Here is a 23,161-nt window from a genome sequence, read left to right on the forward strand (position 1 = left end):
GCGTGCGTGTGGTGAGTGAAGCCTGATTTAGTGGAGGAGGAGGAGGAGGCGTGTGGATCGCGGCGACGTGGAAGTGGCTTGGCTGGAAGCGAAGTCGTAGGGAACTCGACTCCGGGAGGCCGGTGGCCCGTGGCCGCCGCAGTTTGGAGGCAGAGGGTTGGGGCCAAAGCCCCGAGAGGTTTCTGGTTGTGGCTGCTGTGCCAGCGTGGTGCCGAGGAAACGTCCCCGTGCAGCGGGCGTAAGCGCGCAGAGCTGCTTTTAGGTGGTTTGTGAAATTCTTCGTTTGCAAGGTGCGTACCCCTGGAGTGTAGGACCCTTTTAAAATTCGAATGTTTTCCTAAATCTACTTTGCTAGGAGAGTAGTAACACGTTCGAGAAATCGTTCAGGCTTGCAAATTTATATTCCACACTTAATTTCAAGTATACTATAACGGAGTTTTGTGAAAACTGGGTTTTACTTGAGCAGAGTGTTTCTGGAGATTTTTCTATCTTTTTTTTTTTTTTTTTTTAAGTTAGGGTGTTGTTTTTTTTTCCCCATAAATCCCTTAGAATGTTCTAGAAGTCAATTTTTATTTTAAGAAAAAGCTTTTTTCAGATTTTTTTTTTTTTTTAAAGGCGATCTTAGGTTGGGAAAGCCGGGCACCATAATGCTTGCAGGTCAAACCAGTCAGGAAATAGAAACAGGATGACTGGGGACTTAACGCTCTCCTGTGACCTGGTTTGGAATAGTGTGGTTCATTAAGTTCAGTTTCCCTATTCATACATAAGAGAACTTAGAAAAGAAGGTGGATAAGAGTATCTCTTTTTATTCTTTCTAGTATTGAGTTACTGTTATTCATATTATATTGAAGTTCAGTAGGTTGTTTTCCCAGAGTTGCATTGAAAGAAGGATTTTTTTTTAAATAAGCTGAATCTCTACATGATACAATACCTATTTTATTAGTTCCTTTTCAGCCTTTATATGTTAGATGCCTTTTTCAGTGTAATAAACAATTATAATAGTTAAGTGTTGGCCGTGTTTATTTTCAGTACCTTTAGCATTATGTGAGCCAGGCTTATTTTGAAGATACCACTGGATACTTAGTTGTGTAGTGTTATTAATGCAGAAAGTCTCAGGTTCCTGAAGGAAGCTGGGAAGTAGATGAACGAGATAACTGTATTATTAGGCAAGCTAAATTGTGATAAATTTTATATATAAAAGAAACAGAAAAAGCGGGGTTTATGGAGAATTGAATGGCATTGAATTGTACTTAGATTATGAAGACTGAAAAAAATAAAAACAACTTGAGTGAATTTTTAGGAAGAAAGTTTGTAACTTGATTTGTAATTGGAATTCCTAGAGGTAAACATGAACAGTTTTATTTTTTACCAGAAACCTACTTTAAAATGTTCTAGGAGGTTTTCTTTCTCTCTTTTCTTCCTCTCTTTCATTTTTTTCTATCATTTCTTTCTTAGATAATCTTTAGTTCCAAGTGACCTCCTGCCTCAACCTCCAAGTGCTGGGATTGGAGGCATGTGCCATCATATTCAGTGGTCATTTAAAAAAAAAAAAAATTTGTTTATGGTGAAATTCATCCGAAAAATACAATTTTTTGCTTTTGTATTTTATTGAGACATTATCTCATTGTGTATCACAGGCTAGCCTAGAACTCACTGTGTAGACAGTGCTGGCCTCAAAGTGGAAGTATTCTTCCTGCTTCACTCTGAGAGTATTGGGATTACTGAAGTGAGACACCACCCTCAGCTGTTTTATTTAGCACAGTTGTTGAATTTTAATGAGGGAATACAACTTAAGTTTTGAATCAATCGTTTTTTAAAAAAAATTTTCATGGTAATTAGTATTGTTTTGGTTCTTTGGCTGATTGGTCAGTTCCATAAGATAGCAGATCTTGGTAATTTTGACCTACATTGGTTCTACATTTTTCTGAAGATTGGAGAATAGATAGAGCACATTGAAATTTCCATACAGTGAAAAGGTTTTTGAAAAATTCTTTGTGGAGGCTGAACATGGTGGCGAACACTTTGAATCCCAGTCCTTGTGAAGCAGAGGTAGCCTGATCTACATAGAGAGTTCCAGGATAGCCTGTCATTTTTTTCTTTTAAAATTAGGCTATTCTGTTAAATTTTTTCCTAGTATCTAGCTTCAAACTGATCATTTATTCCAATAAATACAGATTTTAGAAGCATTAATGTAGTACCAGGCAAAGTATTTAATGTAGCTCATTGTTGTTGGTGTTTGTAACCCAGTACTTCAGAGGAGGTAGAGGCAGGCCACAAGTTTGAGGCAAATATGGTTTATGTAGAGAATTTCAGGCTATCCAGAGCTATATGGTGAGACCTTGCTCAAAAACAACAACAACAACAACAAAACTTACCTATGTTTAGTACATTCCATTATTATAAAGAGCAGCTTCTAGTACTCCAGTGTACTGTTTGCAGTGCTCTAGTTTGCTGTTATAATAATTATCTGAAAATTTAGTTTCTTTGTGTGTGTGTGTGTGTGTGTGTGTGTGTGTGTGTGTGTGCATGCGAATGTGCAAGTTACAGGACATCCTCTGGTGTCATCCTCAGTAAAGCTCCCCACCTGTTTTGAGATAGGATCTCTGTATTGTTCTGGAGCTTACCAATTAGACTAGACACTAATTTATCCCGTGAACCCCAGGGATCCTCATGTCTCTGCCTCCCCAGTGCAGAGACTATAAACCTGCATCACCACACCCAGCATTTTTACATAGCTTCTGGGAACCAAACTCAGGTCCTACTTTACCCTCTGCATTCCCTCTCCGTCCTGTTTAGACAAGGTCCTCCTATGCTGTAGTCCCAGGTGTCCTCTCTCTAAGTACTAGAGGATGACCTTGGACTCTTACTTGGAGCTATCTCATGTGAGCCTCCTATTTCTACTTCCCAAATGCATGTCTTACCACATGTGCCTGCCAGGCTTTCAATTCCAGTCTGTGTATTTATTTGAGACAGGGTCCCACAAAACATAGGCTTGAACTTAAAGTTTTTGTGTGTGTATCCATGTGCACACACGGAGGCCAGAGGAGGAAGTGCAATGTTTCACTTTACCACTCCGCTTTGTTCCCTTGAAGATAGCATCTTTCACTGAATCTGAAGCTATGCTGGTGGCCACACAGCCGAAACAATCCTCATGTCTCTACCTCCTACCTTGCTGCTGTTATAGACAGTTGTGAGCCACCCATTGTGGGTCCTCATAATTGTTGGACTTTTTTTTTTTTTTTTTTAAATTTTCTGAATTTGGACTATCTTTCTAGCCCCAAAACTTATTAAATATTTTCTAGTCCAAAATGAGAATCACAAGAAGAAAGGCATGCTACATTATGTATATCTTATCTACAGCTGTTTTTGAGTTTTTGGAGAAGTATTATCTTTGCTTTATAATGTATTGCTGCAAGAAATTTACTTTACATAATCTCATCAAATATTAATATATATATTTTTTTCTTTAAAGATAAAGTTTCCTCTGTATGTAGCCCAGGCTATTCTCAAACTCATGGAAATTTTCTGTCTCAGCTACATCTACTACATAGGTTTTTCCTGTGTAAACTAGAGGGCTTTTTCCTAGATAGAACCTTTGGCTGTAATTTGTGTTTACTTTGTCTAGTGTTCAGTGATGTCAATATAATTTACTATCTCTTTGATGATTATCTTCTAATATCCCAGGTTTTGTTGTTAATTTTTGAGGTGCAGTCTTACCATGTAGTCCAGGCTGCCTTGATCCTCTGTCAGTCTCCCCTATGCCAGGATTGCAGACCTGTGCCACCATGCCCAGCTCAGTTCTCATTTTTTAAAAAAGATTTATTTATTTATTTTGTATACAGTGAGTGTTCAGTTTGCAGGCCAGAAGAGGACACCAGATCTCTCCTTGTAGTTGGTTGTGAGCGACCATGTGGGTGCTGGGAATTGAACTCAGGACCTCTGGAAGAACAGCCAGTGCTCTTAACCTCTGAGCCATCTCTCCAGCCCCAGTTCTCATTTTCACTCAATGCTTTTTGTTCAGCCTTTTGTAAATGGGGTAATACACATGTCACGAAGCTCACAGCTGCTTGTAATTCCAGCTTCAGGGAGGCCTCACATCTCGGGCCTCTGAGGACACCTGCACTCACACGAATGATTTAAAATAATAATAATAATAAAAACTGACACGAGTTGTAGTATTTGGTCTTAGATGTTTTTTTTATTCTTTGGAAGTTTTTTTTTTTAACATTTATATATATGGGTGTTTGTGTGTATAATCAGTATCCTCAGAACCAGGAGCGGGTGTGGGATTTCCCCTGGGATTGGAGTTACAGCTGTGTAGGTCATGGGCATCTTAATCCAGGTCCTCTTAACCGTGCTCTTAACTGCTGAGCCAGCTCTCCAGCCCTAGTTTCGTTACTTTTTTTAATTTAAATGCTGAGCGTGGTGATAGACATCTTTAATCCCAGCACTCAGGAGGCAGAGGCAGGAGGATCTCTGTGAGTTCAAGGCCACCCTGGTCTCCATAGTGGAGTTCCAGGACTACATAGACTTTATCTTTAAACCTGTGTGTGTGTGTGTGTGTGTGTGTTAGGACAACTTGGGGGAATCTCTCTTCCCACTGTTTGGGTTTCAGGGTAGAAATCAGGTTTTCAGGCTTGATAGTAGTGTTTTAACCCACAGTTTTAGTCTTTACTCTTTTTAGTGGACTTACCTCTTCTCTCAGTATAAATACTGACGTTCTTTTGCTTTAGTTATATTGTTCTGCCTTTTTGATTTACTAACTCAGTAAGGTTTGAAAGGAGGTTGATTCAGTGATCATATAAGTATTATTGGATATTTAAATCAGGATAAAAAAAGAAAGTTGCTTGTTAGGATTTTCTCATTTATTAGGAATTATAGAAGGGAATTTGGTGGCTGCCAGTCCATATTTTCATACCATAGACTAGATTTTTCTGTAGACTTGGATGCAGTGAGAGTATGTATTGAGTAATTGAATCAGTGGTTAACATTTCACTGTTTACTTGGAATAATAGCTTAATATTCTGCTTTTGTGAGCATGTTTTGTTTTGAAGTAGGGTCTTAATGTATGCCAACCTGGGCTATGTAACCAATACTGATCTTGAACTCCTGATCTTTCTGCCTCCCACCTTCCAATTACAGGGATTACAAGCATGCACCATTATGCTTAGCTTTATTTATTTAGTTCCTTTATGATGGGGTCTCACTAAATAGTCCTAGCTGGCCTGGAACTTGTTATGTAGACCAGGCTAGCCTGGAACTCATAGAGATTCTCTCTCCTGCCTTTGCTTCTCAAGTACTAGGATTAAAGGAGTGCATCACCAAGCTTAGCTGTCTCATTCATTCATTCATTTATTTGAGGAAGGGTTTCATGTAATCCAATACTCTTGATGTAGCTGAGGAGAATCTTAAATTCCTTACCCTCCTATCTCTACTTCCCTAGTGCTGGGATGGACCATCATGCACTACTAATATTCTGTTTGTTCACACTTGTTTTTTGTGGAGCTGAGGATCGAACCTTGGGCCTTAAGCTTGCTAGGCAAGCGCTCTACCACTGATCTAAATCCCTAACCACTTGTTCACACTTTTATATTATATATATTTTTGCATTGATGTTTTGCCATGGGTGTCAGGTCCTTTGGAAGTGGAATTACAGACAGTTGTGAGCTGTCATGTGGGTGCTGGGAATTGAACCTAGCTCCTCTGAAAGACCATTTGGTGCTGTCATGTGGGTGCTGGGAATTGAACCTAGCTCCTCTGAAAGACCATTTGGTGCTGTCATGTGGGTGCTGGGAATTGAACCTAGCTCCTCTGAAAGACCATTTGGTGCTCTTAACCCCTAAGCCATCTCTCCAACCCTTTTTTTTTTTTTAAATGCTTTTATTTAATTATTTTTAATTTTATGTTTTACATGGGTTCTGGGAATTAAACTCAGGTTCCCATGCATGCAAAACAAGCCCCTTACCAACTGAGCTATCTCCCAAGTTCAGTTCACACTTTTCTTGATCTGGATTGAAGGATGCTCCTAGGAATACTTGTAGCATGAATCCTAATTGGTCTTAATAATAAAAACCTGGAGTTGGATATCAGGGTGAAAGCTGAAAGATTAAAGAAGCAGAGCAGCCAGTCACTAGAGTTCTTACCTATACTGAAACCTCAGACTGAAAGAGAGTGAGTTCCCCCATTATATTCTCCTCATCCAGCCATGTCATTTACTGTCTCCACCTCCCTAGTACTGGGATTAAAGTCGTGAGATCCCAAAGGTGTGTGCCACCACTGCCTGGCCTCTTTGGTTAACTAGTGGCTTAGCTCTGCACTCTGATCTTCAGGAAAGCTTTATTTGTTAGATCACAAACAAAATATCACCACAGATACTAGCAGAGTTGTGTGATAGAGATAAGTAAGTGTATTTTAGTGAGTATTAGAAAAAAACCCATTAAGAGTGGGGTGGGAACGGGGATGGGACAAAGTAAGAGTGATAATTGCTTTGTTAAAAACATTGATCTAAGCTGGGCGGTGGTGGCGCATGCCTGTAATCCCAGCACTCGAGAGACAGAGGCAGGAGGATCTCTGTGAGTTCGAGGCCAGCCTGGTCTACAGAGCTAGTCCAGTACAGACTCCAAAGCTACAGAAAAACAAAAACAAAACAAACAAATAAACAAAAAATTTTCATCTAGCTGGGCAGTGGTGGCACTCACCTTTAATCCCAGCAGGAGGCAGAGGCAGGTGGATCTCTGAGTTTGAGGCTGGCCTAACTAACTAAAGTCATCTAATGTCAGGCATGATAATGTATACCTGTAATCCTAGCACTTGGGTAGTGGAGGCAGGGGGATCAGGAGTTCAGGATTAGCCTGTAATTATTAGATAAAAAGTTTGAGGCCATCCTGGGCTACCTGAAATTCTGTTTCCAGAAACCAGTATAATAAGGACTGGCAAGATGTAAATGGCAGTCAAAAGACTTGGTATGCAGTTCTGATGACCTGAATTTAGTCTCTGAACTCCCTGTAAAGATGTAGGGAAAGAACTGATTCCCAAAGTTCTGACCTCCATATGCACACTGTGGCATGCACATGCCTGCACTGATGCATCATACATACTTACATGCATACATACATATGTACGTACGTATGTACATACAGTAATTTAAAAAAGAATTTAAGAAACCAATAAAACAAAACAAAAACCTATATTCATCTTTTTTTATATAATTTATTTTTATTTTATGTGCATTGATGTTTTGCCTGTGTGTATGTCTGTTTCAGTGTTTCAGGCACTTTGGAACCGGAGTTACAGACAGTTGTGAGCTGCCATATGGGTGCTGGGAATTGAACCCGGGTCCTCTGGAAGAGCAGTCAGTGCTCTTAACCGCTGAGCCATCTCTCCAGTCCCCCATGTTCATCTTTTTAAAAAATTAATATTTTCTGGGGATGTGTGTGTGTCTGCATGCCCTGCCACAGCTTGTATGTAGAGGTCGGAAGACAGCTTGAGGGAGTCAGTGGTGTCCTCCCACTCTGAGCTCCAGGGACTGAACTCAGGTTGTAAGCTTGCAGGCAAGCACTTTCATTTGCAGAGACATCTGGCTGGCCCTCATTCTTTTGTTTTCATCACATTGTGTTTTGGGACTGGGCCTTGGGTTTGTGTGTGTGACTTTTGTTGTTAGTTTGTTTTGCTTGCCAATATTGTATGTAGTCTTTTTTATTTCTAAAGACATATCTGTACTGGTACTGCTACTGATTTTACTTCAGTCTGCTATAAAATTGTATAGCAGACTGAAGTAAAATCAGTAGCAGTCTTCAGAGAGCTTTTTTCTTTCAGCTCCAACTCTCTAGGGGATTTAGCTCAGTGGTAGAGTGCTTGCGGCCCTGGGTTTGGTCCTCAGCTCCGGAAAGTAAAAATTAGAGAGGGGGGAGATATAGTTAGGTTCCTGGAGAATAGTGACTTTCTCAGTAGTTACAAAGGTAGAAAGGCCCCACTTTGTGTTAATTTTAGAGCAGTCTACATTACCTACTACTTCTCTGTGGAGTATGCCCTGTCCTTGATTGTCTTGAGGCTTCTGGTTAAGTTCCTCCAGTTCAGGTGGTTTTGCCAAGAGTCTTCAACCTTTTCTCAAGCATCCACAAGCAGTATCTCAGTACTCTAAAAGAATCTAACTGGAGGGAGGATTTATTTTTTTCATATCCTCCCCCTCCCTTTAAGACAGGGTTTCTCTGTGTAGGTTTTGGTGCCTGTCCTGGATCTCACTCTGTAGACCAGGCTGGCCTCGAACTCACAGGGATCTACCTGCCTCTGCCTCCCGAGTGCTGGGATTAAAGGTGTGTGCTACCACTGCCCAGGCCCTTTTGTCCTGTTTTGAGGGAATATTGTTCATTATGGCAGGGAAGGTTAGCTGTGGTAGCTGAGGTGGTTGCTTGTTACATTGTTTCACAATCAGGACACCAAGATGAATACTGGTGTTCTATTATTTTTCTTTACCTTTTGAGACAAATTTGTAGACCAGACTGGGCTTCCCCCCACCCCTTTCTTTTTTGAGACAGGGGACAGGGATTCTCAGTGTAGTTTTGGAGCCTGTCCTAAAATTACCTTTATAGACCAGGCTGGCCTAGAACTCACAGGGATCCAACCATTTGCTGAGATTGAAGGTGTGTGCCACCACTGCTGGCTTTTTTTTTGTTGTTGCTGTTTTTTGAAGTAGAGTTTCTCTGTGTAACTGTCCTGGAACTTGCTCTATAGACCAAGCTGGTTTGGAACTCAGAGATCCACTTGTCTCTTCCTCCTCAGTGCTGGGATTAAAGGTGAGGGCCACCATGGCGGGTTTTGCCCTTCAGTTCTTTTTTGTTATTGTTGGTTTTTGGTTTTTGGAGACAGGGTTTCTCTTTGTAGCCCTGGCTGTCCTGGAACTCACTCTGTAGACCGGGCTGGCTATCTCTACTTCCCGAGTGCTGACTAGAATTGAAGGCATGCACTATCACTGACCGGCACCCTCCAGTTGGGATTATAGGCATGCATATCATGCCAAACCTAGAAATATAATTTTAAGAGCTTTGTTATTCCTATACTTTCTAAGGCCTTCACATTTGCTAATACAGAAGAGTTATTTTGGCATGTATTCTGAAATATTTTTAGAGGTTTTACTGTAGTGTTATATAGAATAATAATTTAAATTTGGGAGGCGAAAGCAAGAGGATCAAGAGTTCAAGGCTAGTCTTAGCTACATATCAAGTTCAAGGCTAGCCTGGGGTACATCAGAATCAACTTAATGGCCTTTTGTTTTGTTTTTCTTGAGACAGGATCTCATGTATTCTTAGATGGTATTGAATTTGTCTACTGAAGATGACCTTGAACTTCTCATCCTCCTGCTTTAGAGTGTTGAGGTTGCAGGTGTGTGCTTCTGCACTCAATGAATGTGGTACTAGAGATTGAACCCAGAGTCTCCTGCATTCTAGACAAGTACTCTCTACCAGCTAAACTGTATCACTAGTCCAGAATTTACTTACTATTAATGACTTACCTTTAGGGAACATCCATAAAATATCCCTAAAATCATAGTTATTTTTATGGCAGGCATAGTCCAAACTCAGCTTTTGAGGTTTGCTTTCTTTTTTCCAGTTAAGTCTAATCATAAGGACCTTTTTGAAGAGAAATTATACTGTATGCTTTTCTGTGGTCATAAAAACTGATATTAGGGACTGGAAGAGATGGCTCAGTGATTAAGAGTGTTTGCTGCTTTTGCAGAGGACTTGAGTTTGGTCCCACAATGAACAGTTTGCAGCCACCTGTAACTTCAGTTCTGTGGGGATTCAATATTCTTTCTGGCTTTCAAGGGTATCTTCACACATGTGTTTGTGCACACACATAAATGTACACACACATAATAAAAATCTTCTTTTAAAAAACTGTTATTAATTGGAGTGCATGCGTGTGAGCACGTCCTAGGGAATGATATACCACTAGTTATATATAGTTCCATCTATGAAATAGAAACTTTAAAAAAAAAAAAAAAGATGATGAATTGTATTACCAGTTCTTTCTCATCACTTGGTAGTTGAAAATATTTTAAAATAGGGGTGGAGCTGAGGCGGTTATAATGCAGTGAAGGCAACCACATTACTCCTCAGCTAACACATTGGTATTTGTATGTGAAAAGGAATTGTAATTCAGTGAGAACCTGAAAATCCCAGACACACTTAAGAAGTAACTTAAAGCTGAGCGTGTGCCATGGCACACGCTTTAAATACCAGCACTCGGGGAGGCAGAGCCAGGTGGATCTCTGTGAGTTTGAGGCCAGCCTGTTCTACAGAGCAAGATCCAGGACAGCCAGAGCTATACAGAGAAACCCTGTCTCAAACAACAACAACAACAACAACAACAACAACAACAACAACAAAAGAAATACAAAATTCTAAACTACTGACAATAAATAAAATAAAATCAGGGAATGTAAAGGTTTGACTAAGGATCTCACACTAAAATCCAGGCTGACCTAGCACTTACCATGAAGCCAAGGTCAGACTCAAACTCACAGCTGTCCTCTTGCCTCAGCTTCTCAGATACTAGAGTTGCAGGATAAAGCCATTAGGCTTGGCTGAAATGCTTTTCTTAGAGTCAAGAGGTCTTACTTTCTGCTAGCAGCAAGACATACTGAAACTATACATTTTATAAGAAATAAAATTTTAAGTTACTTTTTTTTTTTTTTTTTTGGTGTTTAATCCCGAGTGCTGGGATTAAAGTTGTGCGCCACTACCGCCTGGCTGTATTTCTTTTGTATTTTGTAATTTGAGGTAAAATTTTTATCAGCTTTACTTTTTTTCCTTTTAATTTTTATTTATTCTTCTTTCACATAGTACATCCTTACCACAGCTTCCCCTCCCTCCACTCTTCCCAGTTCCCTATCACCCACCCCTTGCCTCCAAGTCTACCCCCTACTCCAGAAAAGAGCAGGCCTTCCAGAGACATCAACCAAACATGGCACAACAAAATATGATAAGACCAGGCACAAACCCTCACATCAGGGCTGGGTGAGATAACCCAGTAGGAGGAAAATGGTCCCAAAAGCAAGCAAAAGAGTCAGAGATACCCCACAGCCACTGTCCAGTGTCCTCTCAAAATACCAAGCCAACAACCATAACATATATGCAGAGGACCTAGCACAGACCCATGTAGGCTCCTCAATTGCTACTTTGGTCTCTGTGAGTCCCCATGAGCCCTGCTTAGTTGATTCTGTGGACCGTGCTCTCCTGATGTCCTTGACCCCTCTGACTCCCACAATTCTTATCCCCTCTTATGTAGTCTTCCTTGAGCTCCAAGGGGAGAGACCCAATGGAGACCTCCAACTTTGCTCCCCACCTAATGTTTGGCTGTGAGTCTCTGCATCCACTCCCATCAGCTGCAGGAGGCAGCCTCTCTGATGATGACTGGATTAGGCACTGATCTATGAGTATAGCAGAACATCATTAGGAATCATTTTATTGATTGGGAGGAGGGAGAATGGCCATGTTTGATTTTACCCTAGGTCTCTGGACTATCTTCCAGTGCCTGGTCATCCAGGCAGTGTCAGCATGGGTTTAATTGTGGTACTCTTTACCATAATCTAAAGTGGATGCAATTATATGAGCTCTAAAGTTGGATTAATTTTAGATTTATTGATTGATTGATTGATTGATTGATTGAGGCAGGGTCTCACTACATAGCCCTGGCTGTCTTGAAACTTGGTGTAGACTAGGCTGACCTCAAAGAGGTCATAGAGATTAGCCTGCCTCTGCCTCCTGAGTGCTGCCATTAAAGGTATGTGTCACTATGTCTGGTTCAGATTCTTATATTTTTCAATAATGTTCCCAGGCAGGATCTGACCGTGGCAGTCTTCATGCCTCAAGCTCCCAAATGGTGGGATTACAGGCATGAGCTCCTCTGTCTAGGTCATAGAAGGTGGTTATATTGGGCTTATAGTATTGTCTGCCTTTATGTATGTTTTTAAATTTCCACAATAAAGTCTTTAAAAATCCACACTCAGTTTGAGTTCTTGTCTTTAATCTCAGCACTCAGGAGACAGAGGCAGGTAGATCTCTGTGTGGTCAAGTCCAGCCTGGCCTACATAGTAAGACCCTGTCTTGATGATGATGATGATGATATTCAAGCCCTTCAAGCTCTTTAAATGACAGAATAAGAAAAATGTCACTTTAGAAAACAATATTGAAAGGGGAAAGACTCATGAGACCTTACTCTCCTTGAGTAGTATCACTTAATTTGCCCGTGCTCCTTTAAATGATATCTCACTCCTTCCTCTAGTAACTCTAATTAAAGTGAATTTACCATTTAAAAAAAAAAAAAGAAAGAAAAGGAAAGAAAATTAAAGGGGAAAGAAGAGGGATTGGAGAGATGGCTCAGCAGTTAAGAGTATTTGTTGCTCTTGAAGAGGACCCAGGTTCAGTTCCTAGCACCCACATGATTGTTTACAACCATCTGTAACTTCAGTTCCAGGGGTTCCACTGCCCTCTTCTGACCTCTACAGACATCACTTAGTTAACTCCCTAGCCCTGCTTGTTTTTAAAGACAGTGTCTTTTTATGTGACCCAGTCTCAGTGAGCTCCTGGACTCAAGCAGTCTGACCTTTGCCTGAGTAGCTGGAACTACAGACATATATTACTATTGGTGTATGTGCATGCATGCTGTATATGTGCTGGTACACATGCGCTTTGTGTGTGTGTGTGTGTGTGTGTGTGTGTGTGTGTGTGTGTGTGTGTGTGTGTTGAGGCCAGAGGTTTATGTCTTCTTCAGTAGCTGTTCACTTTGTTTGTTTGTTTTTTTTTTTTTTTTTTTTTTTTTTGAGACAGGTCTCACTGTTTCCTGGCTGGCTTATGTTTATGAGGCTGGCCAGAGGAACCTACACCCTCATCAGGCCTCTGTGAGCATCAGGCATGTATGGGGTGCACAGGCATACATTCAGTCAAAACACTCATACACATAAATAAGTAAATAAATACTTTGAAAGAATATTTTTGTTCTGTATTGGTGGGATATATTAATAATAGAAATTGGGTTGGGGATTTAGCTCAGTGGTAGAGTGCTTGCCTAGCAAGCGCAAGGCCCTGGGTTCGATCCTCAGTTTAAAAAAAAAAAAATAGAAATTGGTATGTGTCAAATTATGTGTTCATTATAGCACAGTGCTTCTCAGCATATTGTTTTGTTTTTTGTCCCAGTCCCCCCACCCCTGCCCCCAACAGCGTTTTTCTTTGTAGCCCCAGCTATCTTGGACATCACTCAGTAGACCAGATGGGCCCTGAACTCTCTGAGATCCTCCTCCTGCCTCCTGAGTGCTGGGATTAAAGGCAGGTGCACCACCACTGCCAGGCTTACCATTTGCTTGTTAATGAAACTATGGGAATACATTACTTTACTTTTTGTTATTTTTCTTTTCAATATAACATCAGTTTTATTTTTAAAAAGCCCAATCCATCTGCCCTATCCCCGCCCCCCCCCCCCCCAAAGGATCTAACATAGTCCTCAGGAAGGGCCAGCTCCAGCCAAGCAAAGTTTACTTTTTATTTTCTGTTGCAATATTTTTTTTTCAGATTCAAGCTATAATGTAATTTTCAACAATTTTTCTTATTTATTTGTTTGTGTTTGCACGTACACATGCCCAGAAAATAGAGGAGGATGTTGGGCAGTCTATTTTACCATCCTCTACCTTATTCCTTTGAGATAGGATCTCTCACTGAACTTTACATCCTTCTGCCTCAGCTTCCTTAGTACTAGTATTACAGGCTTGTGTTGCCACACCTGGCTCTTGTTAAATCTTAAATGGGCATCTGTTTGTTTTTCCTTTTTTGTTTTTTGAGTCATGGTTTTGCTCTGCTGCTTAGGCGGGCTTGAAGCCTCAAATTTGATATCTCTGCCTCAGCCTCCAGGTAGCTGAGATTAGAGCCATGTGCCACTGGCTTTTGACTGTTTCCAATTTTGAGCTTTTCTCAGCTATGTGGTGATTGTTGTTACCTGCTTATCACTTAAAATGGGGCACCCAAATTATATATTCTTTGTTCATAAGTGGTGTTTGCTAACTGCAGGCCTCTTTGTTGGGGTTTTTACTAGGTTACCTTTGAAGTCACTATCTGTAATTCTTTTTTCTTAGGTTAATTAGATTCCCAAGTGAGAAGTCTGCCAGTCTATTGCCTAGAGAGTGTGAGTGTGTTATGCTGTGAGCCAAGGGAGTAGAAGAGCACCTAGGGTTCAGTGTGCACGTTTTAGAGTGACTGTATTTCATCATCCTGTTTTCGGTATGGTTGCCCAGTATCCTTCTACTTGTAAGGAAATTTCGTTTACTGCCTAAAGAAAAAGTAGAGTGGGGAGGTGTGGAAATTTGGGAGCAGGGGTAATTGCTCATTAAAAACAACAACAACAAAAAACAAAAAACAAAAAAAACTTGATACCCAACTAGTTTTTTAGTTTTATCTTCACTTCTTCCTAATTCAGGATTTATTTATTATGAGTATATAATATAATGACCACAGTATAATTGTTGTGTGACTCTGTGTCTGTGCCTTTCACTTAGAATGTTTCAAGGTTCATTCAAGATGTAGCAGCATTTTTTAAATTTATTTTTTATTCTTTTTTTGCTTTTGTTTGTGTTTTGTTGGTTTGTTTGTTTGTTTTTCGAGACAGGGTTTCTCTGTGTAGCTCTGGCTGTCCTGGAACTCACTCTGTAGACCAGACTGGCCTTGAACTCACAGAAATTAGCCTGTCTCTGCCTCCTGAGTGCTGGAATTAGGATTAAAGGCTTCCCTCCCTCCCTCCTTCCTCCCTCCCTTCTTTCCTTTCTTCCTTCCTTCCTAACTTCCTCCCTCTTTCTTTCTCTCCCTTTCTTTTAAGATTTATTTATTCAATTTTTTTTTTTTTGTATATGAATGCTCTATTTGCATGTATGCCTGCATAACAGAAGAGGGCACCAGATCTCATTACAGATGGTTGTGAAACACAATGTGGTTGCTAGGAATTGAACTCAGGTCCTCTGGAAGAGCAGCTGGTGCTCTTAACTGCTGAGCCATCTCTCCAGCCCCTGCATTTCTTTTCTTAATGAGAAAGATTCTTACTATGTTGCTTCAGCCTGCTAAGTAGCTTGGGTTGCATTTGTGTAGCACCACAATAGGTTTTACTTGTTCCTTATTATATTTCATTGGATATACCACAGTTTGGTTATCCATTAATCTATTGAAAATTATCTGATTTTTTTAACCCTTTGGCCATTTCAAATAATACTGTTAGAAACATATGTGTGCAAATTCAGATATAGACATATTTTCATTCTCATGAATATATAACTGGGAAGAATTGCGTAATCCATAGTCATTCTTTTTGTTGTTTTTGCTTTTTGAGATTGTAGCCTAGACTATTCTGGAACTCAGTATGTAGCTCAGTCTGGCCTTGAACTCGTGCCATCCTCCTGCCTTAGCCTCTGAGTATAGGAATTTTAGATATGAGCTACTATGCCTGGCTAAAAATTTGAAAGCAGAGCTGGACTGAGGAGCCAGGTGTATATAGCCAAAGGTGATCTCAGATTCCTAATCTTCCTAACTCTACCTCTCAGTGCTGGGATTATGAGCCTGTACTGCCTTGTAGATCTTGTTTACTTATTGATTGACTGATTGTTGTTGTTGCTCTTATTTTTGTTTTGAGACAGAGTCTTGCTATGTATGTCTCAGCCATCCATCTGCTGGGATTACTGGTGTTTGCCATGAGGCAGAGGCAGCAGGATCATTGCAAGTCAACACAGGACTAGTATCATAGGGAGTTGTAGGTCAGCTTTGTGTACATGGCAGTTTGCAGACCAGTCAGGGATTCATGGTGAGATACTCCCTCCCTGACACTTCTCTATCTTGAAAACAAAGCAAAAAGTGTTAGGTATATAGCTTGATGGAGAATGTTTGCCAAGTATTTGTAAAGCCCTAGATTCAGTCCTGAGCACTGCAAAACTTTATCACTGTGTCCCAAGCAGCAGTGTGGCATCCTGCTGTGTGTTTTTTCGAAGTTACTCTTCTTTATCATTGTGGGAAAGTAACCATGGACAGCTCGGTGGTAGAGTGCTTGCCTAGCAAGCGCAAGGCCCTGGGTTCAATCCTCAGCTACACACACACCACACACAAAAACAACAAACAAACAAACAAACAAAAAACCCACACCATTCTTAGCTTTTAGGTTGTCATAAACAAAAAAAGGGGGGGGGGCAGATTTGGCTCACAGGCTGTATTTTGCCATATCCTGGTTTACTGTTGTAAAGGCATGAACAGGCTATCACTGTTCTCCAGATTACTGTCTGCTTTCCTAGGGCCCTCTGGTGGCTGATAGAACATTTAAAATAAATTTAAGTCTTGAGATGGTTCTGGAGCATCATGACATCTAGTGTGATTGGAGTGGCTGCTATTATTTTCAGAGTTGGGACTTTTAAACACATAGGAAAAAGATGAAGCCTTGTGTTCATGTCTTTGTACTACTTTAAGACATTTTGCATGTGTTTATATATGTGTGTGTCCATGCTCCCATGCACAAGGAGACTAGTGGAGGATGTCATATGTTGTCCTCTATTGCTCTTCACCTTGTAGACTTGAGACAGAGTCTCTCACTGAACCAGAAGCTCACCATTTCAGCTAAGCTAGATCGCCTGCTAGGAATTCCTGAGACCTGTCTGCCTCTCAGCCCTCAGAGATGAGATCACAGACACAGGCACTTACCTACCTCTTTTCATGGGTTGATAGTGATTTCGGTTCAAGTTTTCATGTCAGCATTACCCAATGAGCCATTTCTATAGCCTCAAGACATCATTTATGTATATGCTTTTTTATCTACAGTTTACTTGGAAGGAGGTATGAATTTCATTGTTAATCAACCACTGAAATAACATTGGTATAACAATTAACATTAGAATGAAACTATAAAGTCTCTCATAGGTGATTTCCACTTAAAAAATAAGATTTTTAAAGTATATTCTTAAAAATGAGTAAAAATGAGTTTTTTTTTAAACTGGATTATATAATGATGAAGAATATAGTAGTTGCTAGTATAGTTAAGTCTCTGGCAGGACTTGCTTAGTATTAAATATTCTAGCAAAGGGTAGGTTTTTTTTTTAATCTTACTTTATTCTTACTTTTTTTTTTTTTTTTTTGGTTTTTCCAGACCGGGTTTCTCTGTGTAGCTTTGTGCCTTTCCTGGAACTTGCTTTGGAGACCAGGCTGGCCTCGAACTCACAAAGAATCGCCTGCCTCTGCCTCCCGAGTGCTGGGATTAAAAGTGTGTGCCACCACCGCCCGGCTTATTCTTACTTATTTTGAGACAGGGTTTCTCTTTGCGGCCAAGGCTAACCTTAAACTCTGTCCCACTGTCCAGGCTGGAGTGTTGAGATTACACATATGTGTGTCATCATGCCTGGCTAGGGAATAAATTAAAAATTCTAAATTTATGAAGATTAATAATCAACTATAAGTTAAAATCCTCAATAAGGTAAACCCTGTCTCGAAAAACCAAAAAAAAAAAAAAGAGCGAGAGAGAGAGAGAGAGAGAGAGAGAGTATAAAAAACAACAAGCCATACCCCCACCAAAAATTAATAAAAACCTACCATTTGTTTTTGAGACAACCTCATTGTGTATCTCAGAATGGTCCTCAAACTCACTGCCTGGCCTGCCCTGGCTTAGAACTGGTGATCCTTCTGCCTCCCAAATTCAGGACTTTAAGTATGAACCATCACTCCCTCCCAACCCTCAAGGTGCTTTTATTTCCCTCTCTTCCCCCCCATCCCCATCCCCCAACAGGGTTTCTCTGTAGTCTGAACTCAGAGATACACCTGCCTTGCCTCCTGAGTGCTGGGATTAAAGGCATGTACCAACACCACCTGATTTCCCAGATGTTCTTCTTTTTTCTTTTCTTTTTTTTTTTTTTCAAGTCAGGGTTTCTCTGTGTAGTTTTGATGCCTGTCCTGGATCTCGCTCTGTAGACCAGGCTGGCCTGGAACTCACAGAGATCCGCCTGCCTCTGCCTCCCGAGTGCTGGGAGGCATATGCCACCACCACCCGGGCCCTAGGTGCTTTTCAAAGACTCTGTTTCATTCAATCTTAACCTGCAAGTGCCAAATATAGCACTATCTTTGAAAAATATTTCTATCATTAAAAAAAATTCTTGGGTTGGGAATTTAGCTCAGTGGTAGAGCACTTGCCTAGCAAGCGCAAGGCCCTGGGTTGGATCCGCAGCTCAAAAAAAAAAAAAAATCTTGCCGGGTGGTGGTAGTGGCATACACCTTTAATCCCAGCACTCTGGAGGATCTGTGTGAATTTGAGGCCAGCATGGTCTACAGAGTGAGTTCTAGGAAATCCAGAGCTACACAGAGAAACCCTGTCTCGAAAAACCAAAAAGAAAAAAAAATTCTTTGGGGCTGGGAGATACATCGATATTGAAAGCACCTGCTGCCCTTACAGAGGATCTAGGTTCAGTTCCCTGTACCCACAAAGCGACTTACAACCTTCTGTAACTTCAGTACCAGGAGATCTGATGCCACCTGTACACATGTATATTAATATAAATGCAGGCAAACACAAAAAATGAAAATAATAAAATATCTGAAATTTTAAATTAAATTCAGGGTTTTTCCCCTGGGTGGTGGTGGTGGTATGAGTAATGCACACGCCATAGTGCTCATGGAAGTTGTAGGACAACATGCAGGAGGAGTTGGTTTTCTCCTATCATGTGGGTCCCAGAGGGCTGAGCTCATTGTCATTGGGCTTGGCAGCAAGCACCTTTACCCACTAAGCCATCTTGCTAGCCTAATTTATATTACGTTATAGTTCTGTGGCTTTAATTCGTTTGTTTTGTGTGAGAGTATATAGATATATACTATACCTTTTAGAAAAAAATATTCTCTAATTTTTGGAAATATGGAAGTAAAGAAAAAGAATGTCACATAATTACGTATTTCCATGTGTAACATTCATGCATAGCTGCAAAAATAAAAAGGTTTATTTTTAAATTCACCTTTGTTGTGGTTGAGATATGGTTTGATCAAATAGCTCAAGCTGGCCTGAAACTCACTATATAGCTAAGATAGGCATTGCATGCTCAGTAATCTTTCTGCCCACGTGTTGCAATAAACAGATAGAATCACTGTGCCCAACCCTTTACTGGAGCTAATGACATGCATTTTGGTGTCCAAATTTTTTTCTCTCAAGATTGTTACTAATTTTTCATCTAGTAATTTATACACTTGAATTTTCTAATTTCTTTTATTGACTTTTTTGGTTGTGGTGGTTTTTTTGTTTTTCCTTCCCTTTCATAGATCTTGAGCCAGATGATTGTGCATCCATTTACATCTTTAATGTAGATCCACCTCCGTCTACTTTAAACTCCTCACTTGGCTTACCACATCACGGACTGCTGCAGCCTCACTCCTCTGTTTTGTCGCCGTCACTTCAGCACCAAAGTCACAAAAGTTATGAAGGACCTGGTGATATTTCTGAATCTAAATATAGCCCCTTAGGTGGTCCCAAGCCCTTTGAGTGCCCAAGTATTCAAATTACATCCATCTCTCCTAACTGTCATCAAGGAACAGATGCCCATGAAGATGACCTACAGATAAATGATCCAGAAAGGGAATATTTGGAAAGACCTTGCAGAGACCATCTCTATCTTCCACTTGAGCCGTCCTACCGGGAGTCTTCCTTTAGCCCCAGCCCTGCCAGCAGCGTTTCCTCTAGGAGCTGGTTCTCAGATGCATCTTCCTGTGAGTCTCTCTCACACGTTTATGATGACGTGGACTCAGAGTTGAATGAAGCCGCTGCTCGCTTTACTCTTGGCTCCCCTCTGACTTCTCCAGGTGGCTCTCCAGGAGGCTGTCCTGGAGAAGACTCCTGGCAGCAACAGTATGGACCTGGACACTCCTTGTCACCTAGGCAATCTCCTTGCCACTCTCCTAGATCCAGTATCACTGATGAGAATTGGCTGAGCCCCAGACCAGCCTCAGGACCCTCATCAAGGCCCACTTCTCCCTGTGGTAAACGACGGCACTCCAGTGCTGAAGTATGTTATGCTGGTTCTCTTTCACCCCATCACTCACCTGTTCCTTCCCCTGGCCACTCCCCTAGGGGAAGTGTAACAGAAGATACTTGGCTTACTGCTTCTGTCCACACTGGGTCAGGCCTTGGCCCTGCACCTTTCCCTTTTCAGTACTGTGTAGAGACTGATATCCCTTTGAAAACAAGGAAAACTTCCGAAGATCAAGCTGCCATACTACCAGGAAAATTAGAGGTCTGTTCCGATGATCAAGGGAGCTTATCACCGTCCCGGGAAACTTCAGTAGATGATGGCCTTGGATCTCAGTATCCTTTAAAGAAAGATTCATCTGGTGACCAATTTCTTTCAGTCCCTTCACCCTTTACCTGGAGCAAACCAAAGCCTGGCCACACCCCTATATTTCGGTGAGTTGATAGAAATGGCTGCTGATCGATTTTTTCAGTGCTTACAAGTCATTTGCATTGTCTAACTACATTATCTGTCTATGTTTGACTACCTTGCCTTCCCCTTACCTTTTCCTCTCTCTCCTCCCTTTCCCCTTTCCCTTCCCTCTCCTTTTTTCTCCTTCCTTCTCTTTCCCTTCTCCCTGCCCTCATCTTCCTTGTTCTTTGTTTTTTTAAAAAATAAATTCTACCAGCCAAAAACTTAGAAGTCTTTTTTATTTCCCTTTAAGTCTTAAAAGTGTTTTTAAATTGACTAAAGTTACATTTAAAAGTATATAGATAAAGAAAATGAAAGGTGATGGATTGTAGATAATAGTAAACAACCTCTAAGGATCCTAAAAGGAATTTCCTTATCTAGAAAAGATGATTGTATAGGTGGGTTATAGTATGAATTATATTAGTAATAAATTAACTGGGAATTTGCATATTTTGAAGAAGTATGTTTGTGGGCACTTGTGTGTATTCATATGGAGGCCAGAAAACAGCTATGGGTGTTGTCCTCAGGAGTCATACATCTTGTTTTTTGAGACAAGGTTTCTTATTGGCCTAGAGCTCACCAAGCTTAACACACACACACACACACACACACACACACACACACACACACACACACAAAAGCAAGCTTAACATGCGCGAGCACACCACACACCACAACTTTATTGTTGTATGTGTGCACACTTGTGGAGGATATTTGTGAATGTGAGCATGTGTATCATTCCCTGTGTGTGCTGTTCAGAAAACAACTTTCTGGAGTTGATTCTTTCCTTCCACCTTAGTGTGGGTTCTGGGGAATGAACTGAAGTCCTTATGCTTGCACAGCGTGCCGAGCTCTTTACTGACTGAGTTCTCTAGCTTTGCTCTATTGATGGCAAGCATTTTTCCCACAATTTATTTACTTTTAAATGCTTATTTCATTGAGACAGTGTCTTGCTATAGTACCTGTGTTGACCCATGATGACCTAAAATGTGTGGTCCTAACTGCTCCAGCTTCCATGCTATTTGCTTGGCCTTCCTAACTTTTTTTTTTTTTTTTTTTTTTAACTTTCAACAGTCTTGTTTTCTTTCTTTGAAACTGGATCTTATGTAGCTCAGACTGACCTCAGGTTTACTATATAACTGGCAATGGCCTTGAAGTTCTGACCCTCCTGCCTCTAGCTCCAAAGTTCTGGGATAACAAGTGTTATGTAATGCTAGGATTCAAACTCAGGGTTTCTTGCATGCTAGGCAAGAACTCTACTAACTTTGTGTTCATTACTATTTGACCTGTAAATATGTAATTTTCTAGTTCAATATTTTCTTTGTGTGTATGTGTACCATGTATGCATATAGGTGCATGTGGAGGCAGAGATTGACATTGGATGTCTTCCTCATTCCTTATTTGCTTCTCCATTTAGTTTTTAAAAGATAAGATCTCTCATTGAACCTGGTTGTCTGGAAAGCCCCAGGGATCCTCCTGTCTCTGCCTCTCCAGTACTAGGATTACAGACTGAGGACACTGCTGGCTTACATGTGTGCTCTAGGGATTTGAACTAAGGCCCTCATCATTGAATGGCAAGCACTCTTCCTACTGAACAATCTCCCAAGCCCATATAACTTTTGTTTGTTTGTTTGTTTTTGTTTTTGCAAAACCAGGGTAGCTTTGTGCCTTTCCTGGAACTCACTTGCTAGCCCAGGCTGGTCTCGAACTCACAGAGATCTGCCTGTCTTCTTTATACTGTTTAAATTCTTATTAACCAAGGGAAATACTAACCTTTTTAAAACATACTACAGATGCTTTATGCTTGTTTTAGGCAGTTATGCACTGAAACTAAATTTTTCCTCAAGTCACAGAGGATTGCCTAAGATAAGCAGTTTTTCAGAGAGAAGAGTGAAATGATAGGAACTGGAGGAGGCCACAAGCATAATAGATTGTTTCCACCAAGATCCATACCAGAGTGTGGAGAGATACATACAGACAGAAATATAAAAATTTAGATTTTAAAGATACTTGGTCTTGCAGCCTGGAGAGATTGCTCAGTAGTTACCTACCACTTTTCCAGAATGTAGTTGTGGGGCTTTTTTTTTTTTTTTTAAACTCTTTGAGGGCCTGCCACCTAGCTCCCAAATAAATATACAGACACTTAGTCTTATTTATGAATGCCCAGCCTTAGCTTGGCTTGTTTCTAGCTAGCTTTTCTAACTTAAATTAACCCGTTTCTCTTTTTAGCTATGTTTTGCCTCTGGCTTTACCTTTCTTTAGTCTGTATATCTTTCTTTCTTACTCTGAGCTGACTATGTGGCTGGCATCCTCTCCTTTTCTTGCTCCTCCTCTCTTTTTCTCCTTAGATTTCTCCTATTTATTCTCTCTGCATGCCAGCCCTGCCTATTTCTCTCTCCTGCCTAGCTATTGGCCATTCAGCTCTTTATTAGACCAATCAGGTGTTTTAGGCAGACAAAGTAACACAGCTATACAGAGGTAAACAAATGCAACACATCTTTGCATCATTAAACAAATATCCCACAGCATAAACAAATGTAACACATTTTAAACTAATATTCCACAACAAGAAGATCTAGGTTTGATTCACAGCACCCACGTGGCAACTGACAGCCTTCTATAGTATAACTTCAGCTCCAAGGGATACAGTGCTGTCTTCTGGCATTTGCAGGTATTAGACATGTACCTGGTACGCTGACATAC

At 40.7% G+C, this 23,161-nt stretch overlaps 1 protein-coding gene across 2 annotated transcripts in view; it reads left to right on the forward strand.

Annotated features, from left to right (window-relative positions):
- The window catches only part of Nfatc3 (nuclear factor of activated T cells 3), an 84,638-nt gene that overhangs the window by 245 nt on the left and 61,232 nt on the right, over positions 1 to 23,161 (forward strand). For both annotated transcript variants that reach the window (XM_036187802.1, XM_036187803.1), the window contains exon 2: positions 19,305 to 20,442. In XM_036187802.1, the coding sequence (XP_036043695.1) occupies positions 19,305 to 20,442 (1,138 nt within the window). The remainder of the gene's footprint in view (positions 1 to 19,304; positions 20,443 to 23,161) is intronic.

The sequence above is a fragment of the Onychomys torridus genome, chromosome 5 (assembly GCF_903995425.1).
Source record: "Onychomys torridus chromosome 5, mOncTor1.1, whole genome shotgun sequence".
Taxonomy (NCBI): Eukaryota; Metazoa; Chordata; class Mammalia; order Rodentia; family Cricetidae; genus Onychomys; species Onychomys torridus.